The sequence below is a fragment of the Hyposmocoma kahamanoa genome, unplaced genomic scaffold, assembly GCF_003589595.1.
Source record: "Hyposmocoma kahamanoa isolate Upper Pololo Valley unplaced genomic scaffold, ASM358959v1 89, whole genome shotgun sequence".
Classification (NCBI taxonomy): domain Eukaryota; kingdom Metazoa; phylum Arthropoda; class Insecta; order Lepidoptera; family Cosmopterigidae; genus Hyposmocoma; species Hyposmocoma kahamanoa.
Genome location: NW_020654520.1, coordinates 3,532,553 through 3,545,651, shown reverse-complemented (window position 1 = coordinate 3,545,651; position 13,099 = coordinate 3,532,553). Strand labels below are relative to the sequence as shown.

General features: G+C 36.6%; 1 protein-coding gene across 1 annotated transcript; it reads left to right on the top strand.

Moving 5' to 3' along the window:
* Positions 1–520: 520 nt before the first annotated feature.
* On the top strand, positions 521–12,818 carry LOC113236116 (beta-1,3-glucan-binding protein-like). Its single transcript, XM_026472108.1, has 8 exons — positions 521–653; positions 3,665–3,904; positions 7,366–7,523; positions 8,513–8,664; positions 9,810–9,967; positions 10,755–10,879; positions 11,432–11,555; positions 12,637–12,818. Exons 1-8 carry the CDS (start codon positions 524–526, stop codon positions 12,816–12,818), a joined length of 1,269 nt encoding a protein of 422 aa, XP_026327893.1. The 5' UTR covers positions 521–523.
* Positions 12,819–13,099: the final 281 nt, after the last annotated feature.

The window sequence follows — 13,099 nt, the reverse complement described above, 5'->3', positions numbered from 1 at the left end:
GTGTCGCGATCAGTCAAGCTTTCAGTTCCCTGTTGAGTATTTTCGTCAATAAGCAACCTAGTATTTTTAGTATAGATATAATAGCCATTCTTGTTTTTCTGCCTAAACCTTTAGCAGTAGGTAAAGTGGTGGATGTTCAAGATTTAGTAGCAGTAGAGCTTCTCGTGAAAGAGTTGGTCCATGGAAATACTGCCACCTTACCTATTTCTGCCGTCAAGCAGTAGGTGTGAGTATTATTGCGTTCCGTGAAATTACAGTGCCCCTCAGATCTTTGTGTTTTAACACTGAGTGGCACTGCAACTGTTATCGACAGATGTGTCGCTTACCACCAGGCGCACCTGTCGTCCCGTTACTTCGTATCATAAAAAAAGTGTTTGTAAGAATAAATATAAATATAAATGTGATGTACAAATTTTTCAAGTTCAATACGATAATCCAGTTGGCACTCTGGCAACCCTGAATACGACTCTAGTACGGTCGTTGACCATCAATCTGTACATTATACCACAGCTGCAGTTTTAAAATGGAATCCGTCAAAGTCGCGCGTGTCTTGTATTTATACGTATTTTTCTTTGTGAGCGCTATCGCATATGAAATACCGAATGTGACAATTGAAGTGTTTAGCCCTAAGGGCTTTAAGGCATCGATACCAGGCAAGTGCCAGCTTTATAACACATTTCATATTTTAAGTTTTATCAAGTAATAGTAACCAGGAAAATAATATAGATTTTAAGACTTTCGTGGTTAGTCACTAAATGATTATCACTAATATCAGGTTTCTTACCACGGTATGACTTCTTTTTATTTTCCCGATATTTCCAGTCAACCCGTGACCATGGAACGTGCAACCGTTCCGAAATATCGGGAAAATAAAAAGAAATTAGTGATAATCATTTAGGAAAATAATAATTGTAATATTAAAACAACTTGCTCATTACTTTATTAACCTTATAATCTGTCGAACAGTTTATTATCCTCCCAATTATAATAAGTTAGTAACCTATAAGTATAACCTATTGTTGAACTTTACTAAATTAAGAGTTAAAGTTACCAGTTATCAGTGTTATTCAATGATATGCTATTTAAAAAAGTTACGTAATTGTGGTCAAATTTAAATAAGGTGCTTAGGTATCTAAAAACAAACATATTTTTTAATGCAATTAAGAATAAAATACATAGACAAACAAAAGATGAAGATAGTGGAGAATATATATAATAATATCCGAGTATCGTAATAATGTGGCATGCTACGGAGGATACACACAGCATATTATTATGTAGGTAGGTATATGACCTACCTATAGTCTGTATTTTTTGAAAACGGAGTAAAATGTCATTTCCTTGCGCAAAAGTGTTGCCCGCACAGACCACATAAATACTTTCCGTGGTTGCCCGCTTGCGAGCAGCTAGTGATTGCAGTCTGCTATCGACTGTATATTAGTCACGCTTATGGAATAATTAGCCGAACTTGTTTCATTTGAATCTTCCTCGACCCATTATTCATTCAATTACTGAGCACAAGCTCATTTGAATTGTCAAGTTTTCTAAGTTCATACATACATACCCTGAATTTAGAACTATGTTTATGAAAAATATAGAGAGGAGATATATTTTCAAGACAAATCCGTTAAAAATTCTTGTTCAAATGTATATGAACAAAAATTTATCTCGATACTAGTAGATCAATTGTTGAAATAAGAATAAAGAAGGCAATAACGCAATCAGTAATCATTAGAACGTCATAACTTTCATAATGCTGTAATTCTTTTTGCAAAATTTTATTTTCTTTCACAATCTATCGATAAAATTATCGACAACAATTACATAACTATTTAAAATTTGATGAAAACTGGCAACCCTACAAATGTCATTTTACTCCGTCTTCAAAAAAGACAATTTGTCTACCATTTTCTTAGGACTTAATCGACGCTGAAACTGGAACAACCAAAAATCAGCCTCTGTCTCGTCCGTAATGTACATTTTGCCGAGTCTTTTCTCTTTTGCGCCAATATGCACCTTATTAATCTAAAAATTACAAGGTACTTGTTGTTTTAGTGTTAAGTAATCACATTTCAGTGTGTATAGTGACTCAATTTATTGAATAACCGTTTTCTCTTTGTCTTACAGCGGTCTTAATAAGCAAATTTTAAATTAAATTTCGCATGTAAATTCTGAAAAACTCAGAGGCCTAGAGTCGAACCCATGGCCTCTGCTTAAGAGGCGGTAGGTTAACCACGAAAAAATGGCCTTATGGCTCGATTACTCTCAGAACAGCTGTCAAAACTCATACATTTATAATTTGAAACACTACCAAATCTCGATAATGATTGGTCACAGTTTCTAATTTAAAAACAAGTAACAAATTCTGGACTGTTAATATAATTTAAACTTTATCGTATTGGCATATCGTTGAAAGTTCAACACACCTACATTGCAAGTTAAACCTTTTGATCTTATGTTGAAATGTCAATCAATGTGGTGCCATCTAGCGGCCAACAACTGAACGACGACAAATTAGAGGTGTTGACTTAGTTCTCCAAAAAGAAACGACCATATTGCAGCGGTATAAAGTTTGGATTCGTTTCTTGTAAAAAAAATATTACGATAAACAGAAAATTTAAAATTTATTACAATTAAATAAAATACTTATATATATAGACTTGATGATTTGAAACACCGCCATAGATAACAATATTACAAATGCTACTATCATTTTTGCACTCCAAAGTAGGCATTTTTTTACGATTTTGGAGATTTTCGCGAGGTAATTGACGCAATCATAACGTACAAAGAGAAAATTGCGGACTACGCTTAAGAGCCATGCCAAAAAAGTTTTGACGTTGGCTCCGCCCAAATTTGTGCAACAAATATATGCCTGAAGTTCGCGTGACATGCGACAGGAGATGTTGAATTTTGCGCATTAAAAGTACCAAATTCGTTTTAGCGGAATGACTCTAAAACTAAAGGGATTAAAAAAACCGTAGTGACAGTTGTCGATCATGCATAAATATAATTAATTATCTAATTTTTGTCCTAATAACCTGTAGCATTTCGAGGATAAATCGAAAAAAATGTGAAAATTAGAGGTCATTTCGTGATTTTTATCTATAGAGGAAACTTTATTGTTTTATGTTTCTGATTAATGTCTATGTTTGAATATATCGTGTAGTTACTCATATAATATTTTATTTTTAAATTTAAAGTGGATATACCCCTCTAAAATCAAATCGAAGATTAGGAATTTTTCCTCTGCTCCCTCTTAAGTATGTGGAACTTTATGTACCTACTGTTGGCACCCGTACCACGCGAACTAAGCACCTCTACTATTTATTGTTCTATGGTTAAACCACGGAAGATATTAAACCATTTAGGTTAGGCCATTAGGCCACGGCTTTTTTAATGCTTTTTTAAGCCTAAGTGGTAGCCGTTGTTATTTTGTTATATACATATATAATTGTATCATGATATTTTACTACTATGATATTGACATATTTATTGCGAATGTTACTCACTCCGACACTCGGTCTGTCGCTCAGTTGGTAAGAGTATAGGCCCCGGTGTGGCAACAGACGCTGGTTCTAGTACAGTTAGATCGAAGGGATTTTCTTTGTATAGTTCGATATTTGTATCAATAATAAAAACCTTTTTTTTAAACATTTTTTAGACGATCCTGCAATAACACTCTTCGCGTTCCAAGGTCGAGTTAACAAACAAATTGCAACGAACGATGTTGGCTCTCTCACTGGAGAGATCACCATTCCCACGAACGGTCAGTGGCTGTACGAGGACCCCAACGTCAAGCTCAAGATTGGCGACATAATCTATTATTATGTCGTCGTAGTGACTAAAAGCGAGGGTGGAAAAGTTAAGGACCCTCTGAGATTTACTGTTACGAAGTTTAATAGTAAGTTTACTTTGTCCCTTTTTTATGCTATCAAGTGATGAGACGGAGAAGTCGTGGTTATAGTGTTACCAACACACACACGACACGCCTATCCATAACAGTTGCAGTGCCACTCAAAGCCTACATATCGCCAAAAATAAGTCGCTGAGATCTGTTGGGGCACTGCCACTGCGCCTGTCAACCTGAGACAAAAAGTTGACAAGTTCCATGTGTTTGTAGTTTGACCATCAGCATCCTTAACCTTCAAAATTGGAATGCGATAATGTTGCATTACTGCTTGGCGCATGATTTATTCTTCCCGTCATTTGATAACATAAAATATAAAATACATCACCGGCTGTTAATATAATTTAAACTTTACCCTTAATCATTACATTTATTATATAAGGCTGCCATCTAGCGGTCAATAGCCGAACAACGACAAATTCGGGACTTTTTACTTAGTTCTCCAAAAAAGAAGCGGCCATATTGCGCCTATTATATCGTCGGCTAAATTTGAGAATCTCGCAACTCCGTTTCTGGACGTCACCCCTTTTTTACTCTTCAAGCTCAGTATCGGGCAATCGAAGTTTAAAGAATAATTTGTAAACCTTTTAGTTATAAAGCTATGATAATAGATTGTTACATAATTATTTTTAGTCATTCTGTTTCTTGTGCCTATTCAAAAGTTCAATGGAGGTTACAAGGTTTACGGATTTAACCGACGATATTATATATTTTACAGACAACAAATCCTGTAGTATAATTACCGTATAGGAAACTTTCTGTTTAAGTTTCGTGCTATTACCTACTTCCGTGCTGCCTGTACGTCTCCTACATACAGTCACATATATTGAGCAACAACCGGCGAGTACCTTACATACCTTTTTACCACGATAGCAAATAATATACCATCCGTACATTCCTAGTTGAAATATAACGCTATGTAAATGGTGTATACGCCATCGTTAAGACAGTTAATACGTAATTCGTAATCAACTTCATGCAGACAAGAACACGACTGCATGTAGTAGATAACGACTTCATTGCAGTCGTTCTCGGCTCTATGGAGTCTGTTTCGTTATCAAATTCTTGCAATCGAGATCTCGGATAACGACTTCACGTATTCACTGCCAACATGCTGTCAATCTGTTAGAAGAAGATTAAGTTCTTAGCGGATGTCACAGAACCAGAGAATATACTCAAATCAAGTCACATAGCATTATAAGATGAGCACGTACGATACAGTGTATAACGCAGACCGGAGTCAGTTCTACACACAGAGAGACAAATAAATATGAATAAATAAATATTAGACAACATCACACACGTTGCACTGATCCCAAAGTAAGTAGCTAAAGCACTTGTGTCATGGAAATTGGAAAATAACGACGGGACTACAAACACAAAGACTCGAGACAATGTAAAAAAGTTAGTTTTTTTTTATTACATTGACCCGGCGTGGACCTCAGAGACGGCGACACCATGAAAACCGGCATGCAAGCCACTCGACAACAGATATCATCAAAAATGCTTTACAGAGAAAAAGCACAGGTGCTCGAGGATATACTTGCAGCTACTGCACCTTTGACGACTTCGTTGGCACAACGGAAGGCATTTCTCTCATAAATTGGTTTTTGTCTGGGTGTTCTGGCTAGTGGAATTCCCTACTTTGAGACCATGTAATTGATGTGGTTGTCCAGCGCATTATGATTAATTAAACCATGAATAAATTTCAATAAAAACGAAAGATTTTTGCCCGGTATTTAAATTGAGGATACGGTAAAGTACCCGAAAATGACTCATGAATATGATTGTTTACAAATAAAATTACTGCACGTAAAAGTGGTAGAGGAAACGTTTTTGTATACGTTCAATTTTATCTGAGTGAATTTGATAACCTAGGTTTCAGATGGTATGATAGTATTTTAACATGTAAATACTATATTATAATAATAATAATATAATTTATATCCCAACAAGTACAAAATATAATACACGATTGACTAAAGAGCTTAGGTATGGGAGACAAGAGCCCATTGGTGTTTGCTGTATTTGTCGAATACGCGAACAAGGTCAATACTTTGTCACACATGCTATCTACATATGGCCATTGTTTGCCAAATATATCAAATACGCAAATACATATTGCCATGTGAAGTGCCACCATAACGTAAAAACCAGAGACGAGTAAGAAATCAAGCCTTTCCGAGAATTTTCGCGCAGTCTAGGGATTTCCCTAGAAGCTACCGTCTCGTATCTAGTTTGTACGTTAAATAATTTACATATTTACAATTCGTTCCCCGGCCGCGTCAATGTAGAAAACTAACTTTTCTACGCGTATATTATCATATATTATATATTATATTATTATCTCGGTTCTGGATGTTTGAGGTATCGTCGCTGTTTCTGATTTCCACAATACAAGTACTTTAGATAATTATTTTATGATTAGAACAACGTGGCGGGGTTGAATTGGATACAGGTGGCACAGAACCGAGAGAAGTAGCAAAAACTGAATGAGGCCTGCACCGGTATGGTTGAGAACGGCTAGAAAGAAGAAGATCCTATAGTAGATAAAGTTTATGTCGCATTGCTAGTTTCAATGCATAGCAGCGTCGTGTCTGTTAGAACCTAGGCAATTTGAGGCGACTAGACTCTTAGAACCTATACACACTGCGTATTTTGGCAAGATGACGCGCGTTTACGCGTCGTGTACGCGCTGTAGACGCGCGTATGTATCGCGCATTTTGATAAGAGATAGTTTTAATTTTAGTTTTGTTTGTTAATTACAGTTAGTTTTTTAAATGAAGCAACTACATGAAATTTTAGGTGTAAACTCCAGTGTAGTATATAAGCTTTTTGCTTGCAACGTGATGTTTGCGTGAGTTTGAATCGATTCACTCATAGACGCGCGTTTATGGCGCCGTAAACGCGTGTTCGTAAAACGCGCGTCGTCAGCGTATAAAATACCTCGTGTGCTTATGCTCTTAGGGATCAAGTGATGAAATCAGTGTTGCGAAGGCTTTTACATTTCGTTAACTGAATAGTTACATTTTCGCTGCAAAAGTTACAATTTACAAGAAAAAATTTAAAAAAAAAAGTAACTGTAAGGATATGTATATACCTATACGCTTAAATCGTAAAAATACAAATGTAAGTACGATCAAGAAAAATAAGCTATAACCAATAATTTATTTAATTTGTTTGTGCCAACTCTCAGTTACCTTTTTCTCTAATTTGGGTGCGTTCTTAAGAAGTACAATAACAACTATAGATGAATTTAAAAAGTATCAACGTCCTTAAAAGTTACGAAAATTACTTTACTGTAAGAACAAAAGTTACTTGCATATTACGAGAAAAGGTCAAAAGTTGCGAAAAATGTAAGAAATGTAACCATCTGGCAATGCTGGACGAGATGCAGTCAAGTTTCGTTTATCTAGTTAGGAGATCTATTTGAAATAACCACTATCTGTTTCCAGTACCAGGTGAATCTGGAACGTCAGATTCCTGCAATCCGACGTTAACGAAAATACGAGGTGGTGTCGCGTGCGCAGGGAAAGTTATATTCGAAGACGATTTCAATTCTCTAAGAGAAGATGTGTGGCAGATACAGCAGTTCATCCCTATAAACCATCCGGTTAGTTTTTTTCATGATAACAAGTGACAGGACGAACAAGTCGTGCGCCTGGTCTTTAACGACACGCCTGTCCATAACAGTTGCAGTGCCACTTAGAGCTTTAAATCGCAAAGATCTTAGGGGCACTGCCACTGCGCCCTTCACCCTGAGACATAAGTTGACAAGTCTCACGTGCCTGTAATTTCACCAGCACCCTTAGCCCTCAAAAGGGAACGCAGTAATGCTCACTTACTGCTTGGCAGCAGAAATAGGTAAGGTGGCAGTACTTCCCTTGACGAACTCTTTCACAAGGAGTTCTACTGCTTCTAGAACATACTTTGTATTTTATAATAAATAACAAATAGAGATTTCACTTTCTTTCACAATCTATCGATAAAACCGTCGATAACAAGTACTTACACGACTATTTCAAATTGTATGAAAACTGGTAAACCTGCAATTGTTATTTTACTCCGTCTTCAAAAAAGACAAACTTAAACTTAAACGTATAAAATATAATGCAGTACATCTAGCGACAACAATAGGCGTCAAAAATCGAGCAAATTTGTATGTACTTTTACTTACCAACGCTGCCACCAAGAACACAAGCTTGTATGAAGTTAATATGAAAGAATCCTTAACGTGTTGTCAGATAATATACTGTTTTGACTCTCATCATCAACCCATTTTTACATTCCACTACTGGGCACGGGTCTCCTCTGAGGAGAGGGTTTCAGCCGTAGTCCGCCACTCTGGCTCAATGCGGGTTGGGGAATTTTTACTTCTTCCTCTAGTTGTTTTACTTCACCGAAAAGTTCATGACAAATTTCAAATTAAATTTCCCACATAAATTCCGAAAAACTCAAAGGTCGCTTGGATGGCGAACCCACGGCCTCTGCTTGAGAAGCATTAGGTCAAACCATACCGTGAAATTAGACTCTCAGGTGGATTCAAATTGTGATTGCACATAATTTTTTTCACAATGGCACTTTATTAATTCAATGTTGCAGGAATATCCTTTCGTCTCCTACCAGCGTCTGTTTTCAGACCCAACAGTGTCAGTAGTCAGCGGAAGTTTGCGCATCGCTCCGAAATTGCAGCAGGAATTGCCGGGTTTTAACAGCGAATCTATTGTTTCTGGTTCTTTGAACTTGCTCAGTGGGTGAGTATTTACAAAGTTGTACAACAATATATCGCGATAATATTATTTGCTTCTACAATATATAATTGATCTATTGTAAATGTACACTTAGTAAAAAGACGTCGGATCGAATCCGGCCGGACCGAAGGAATTATTTCTGAGTGTTCAATCTTTGTATTAATGATTATAACAAAATAGAGTTTAAGTTGGAAATCAAAATTTAACGCTTCTCTGCAGCACTTACAGAGAATAATAAATCTTCATATAAAAATTACGTGCAAAGTTAGATATTCCTAAATAATTCGTTTTAGCCAGTTTCCAGGGTTTTATATGATCGGATAAAGTACATCTTATCGTGTAACAAATTAGCACATTCCTTAGACAATATATCCTTAGGTGTATCGTACGTACCCATATTTTTATAAGTCCGTTGTATTTAATAAGTACATTTGATTAAGCAAAACAGTTTTTTCCGCTTTTCCTCCTGAGACTCACTTTAATGTGAACTTTTAAGTCGACACAAAAAACTGAATTAGGTACTAGAAACAATTTTATATGGCAATCTATGATAATACCTTTATTTTATAACTAACAAAGCGTCTAGAAATATAAAATGGATTCCGCTCAAAAATGGAGTTACAAGGTTTTCAAATTTAGGTAATACAAGTTACGATTTCGAGTTGTATGTATCCGAAATTCGTAGGTTAAAACAAATTTTCGTGACAATTGAAATTCTGGCAGGGCAACGTTAGTATAGTATCAAGAGACATGGGGATACAAAGGTATAGAGACATTCAAAAGTGAAGAAGCTTCCCACACTTTAATATTTTCATATTGAGTGGATATGCCCAGTTTTTTCTTTTTCTAACATCATCTTCTAATGCTTTATAAACGTACATTTTTTTTCTTGGATCCATGACAGTATGACATAATCCCGTACAAAGGCTTCAAAGCAACTGAATAAAATAAGTTCGTCTGAGACGCCCCAACAGAATTTCATTCTAACGTAAACTACAATACTCAAAAGCGCGTCTGACAATTTAAAAAAAAATGCGCTCGTCTAGCCTCACCCTTAGCTACTCCCGAGTGACTGATAATTGGTTTGATGAATATGCTTGAATATATTTCTATTCCTCTTCTTCTATCTAAATCTATCTTTCTTCCAGCTGCACTGGAACTGCCGAAGAATGTTCTATGCGAGCATCGGGCGCCAGTATTCTTCCACCTGTTGTCAGCGGAAGAGTCGTCAACAAAGGATTTGCCTTCACCTACGGCATTGTAAATATTAGGGCCAAGCTGCCTCAAGGCGACTGGATTTATCCAGGTAAGTTCTTTTTATGACGTCTAGTGACGTGATGAAAAAGACAAGCATACCCATAACGGTTGCAGTGCCACTCAGAGCTTTAAACCGCAATGATCTGAGAGGCACTGCCACCTACGACCGTCACCTTCGATTCTCCAATTCGCATAATCTCCCAGTACACTTGCGTTGCATAGCGCGGGTATTTGCAAGCTCCATTCATTTTAGAATTGAAATGGTCGCTTGGTGTGTCAGAAATGACATCAAATACGTGTAATTATTGTTGTTTGTGGTAGTCTGAACAAGAATTTTTGAAATTCAGAATTGTTCAGCATTTAATTTCTATTTTATAATCATACTCCATAATCAATCAACATACTAATTTGAGATGCTGGTATAAACACCAATACGTAAGGACCTACTGCATTTAACAAAGGTTATTTCAATATAGCACGAGAATACTCTGATAATATAATACTCTGATGAACACCTTAATTTTTTCAAATGATGTTTATCACCTGTAGTTACAACTAAAATAATAATGTAACAACCCTACGCTCCGAGGGAAATGTAGGCATTTACGCGTCGAACAGGCGGAAGTTGCCCTACTTGCTCTTATATTGTGGTATGGGTCTGTACACGACGCGCATAAATGCAAGCTGCGGTGCCTATGTCTTATTGTACTTGTTTATCGTAATATTATCCATTGCCACTTAAACTGCGAATTCTTTAAATAAAAATATCAAGGTAGTTATCTCTTCATCATCATCATTTCAGTTTAATTAATGCAATTGTAAAATTCCATTTCTAGAAATTCTCTTGGAGCCTTTCTTGAAAAAATATGGCATGACCTTTGCATCTGGCGTCGTAAAAATTGCATCGGCGCGAGGAAACAGAGATCTATCATTTGGATTTGGAGATTTACAAAACAATGCGGTATGACTAAAAATGTGAAATGATTGAAAAAGTTTTCTTCCTACCTTCCTACATTTGGTCTTAAGTAAAGTACATGTATATATACTGGTTATGCTTGACTCCAGTGTTGTGCTCAAAACCGGAGTTGTTAGAAATATGGTTGTATGCTTATCATATCTTGGGTCCAAAGGGTCATCAATATTGAGGTTCTACGTCGAATGGGGAAAAAGTTGGAAATACGATGTATAGACGAAAGGAAGCTGCAGTATTTAGGCCACGTAATGAGGGGCAATAGATACCGGATTCTTCAACTAATAATGCAAGGGAAATTCAAGGAAAGTGTAGTCGTGGTAGAAGGAAAACCTCGTGGTTGAAAAATCCGAGAGACTGGTTCAATCTTAGCACATGTTCCTTCTGTCGAGCGGCAGTTTCAAAAATGATGATAGCCATGATGGTCGCCAACCTATGTAGAGAAGTCTTCTTACGAAGAAGAACTGATTATACATAAACATTGACACCTGAGTCCACAAGACAGCCACTCGTTGTTTTCTTACGACGTAATGGTATTTTCAGGTTCTCTATGGAGGTCCAATCATGGACGTCAATTGTCGGGGGCATTTTCTCTCTGAGAAAGTGCTGAACAACAGCAAAATGTGGGGAGATGACTTCCACGTCTACTCTGTGAAGTGGACGCCGGGTTAGTAGATATGCTACTATTATAGTGTAACTTTGAACACAGCGGCGGCACAACCACGGAAGAAAAAAGAACAATGGAAGTCCCTTAAGCTTCGTTTGCTAGCAGAACCGTTGTCGCCTAATCTCACATAATCACATGTTAAACACTACGAAATCTTGATAATGATTGGTCATAGTTTCTAATTATAAAAATGTAACAAATTCTGAACTTGTTAGTGAAAATTCCATACATATTGTTGCAAGTTGTGACGTTTTAATTTTATATTCAAATTTCATTCAATGTGCTGCCATCTAGCGGCAATTGTTGGAAGAATATGAGACGACGAGCGATTAACATTCTCCAAAAAAAGCCAACCATATTGAAGTGGTATAAGGTTTACTTTCGTTTGTTATAACAACACATCTTTTAAGATAAAGAGAAACTGGGAAATTTATTAAAATTGAAACGACTTAACGATGATATGAAACTCCACCATTACAAAGTAGCAAAATAAGGCATATTTCCATGCTTTTCGAGCGTGAGATAATTGTCACGACCATTACGTAAGTACAAAGCGAAAAATGGCGAACTGAGCTCAAGTATGTGGAACTACGCGTACTGTTGGCACGCGTGCCCCGGCCTCTAAGTGCTTCCACTGTATTTATTGTTCTGTGTGAACAACGCATCTCTGTAGATGTTCCTAATTGAGAAGATTTTTAACTTTTGATTATTCTGTGCTTTTTGTTCGTTTGTTTAACCCAACCCAATCTATTTTCTTCTATCGTTTTGATAAATATCCGTTTTTCTACTGAAAAGCATACTTTTTATTGCCACTACCATTTGCCCTTCTCATTATCTTGGTCCTTCGAGCCTTCCGAGCTTTTTATATAAGATAATTAATGGGTAGGTACTACCAATTTTTATACCCTACGAAATTCCTCCTTGGTGCCTGGGATTTAATTATTTGAAAGTAAGACGTAATTATGGTCTACAGGCTATTGGTGGTAGAATCTTATGAGGAGATTCTGATTGCCCAGAATTGGTGGCAGTTATATATAATTTGCTAGTATTAGTAGCTTAATATTGTCATAACTGTTTGCAGATATGATTGCGCTCCTCGTGGACAACCAGGAATGGGTGAGAATCGAACCAAAAACTGGCGACCTGCATGAGCTCTTACCATCGACCAACTGCACGGACGTACTACACGATTTGCTGAAAGCCACCGGATCTAAAATGGCACCTTTTAATGACCACGTGAGTTCTTTAACCTCGACAAAATGACTTGGGACTATATTTAAATTAGAACCGTAAACTTGGACATTCCCACCACACACTTCCTACGCTACGCTATTTTATATGCTAATTTATACGCTGATAATATCAGAATGTTATCAAGGTGTAAAAAATTGAAACAATGGTTCTTCTTATGAATGGTTGGTCTTTCATGATTCCGTGCTAATAGGTAATTACTTAATAATTATCAAATACCAAATACCCGGAGACAGGATTATTTAATTTCATTGGACTTTGTTGATCCCTATCATTGACTTACAATTATATGG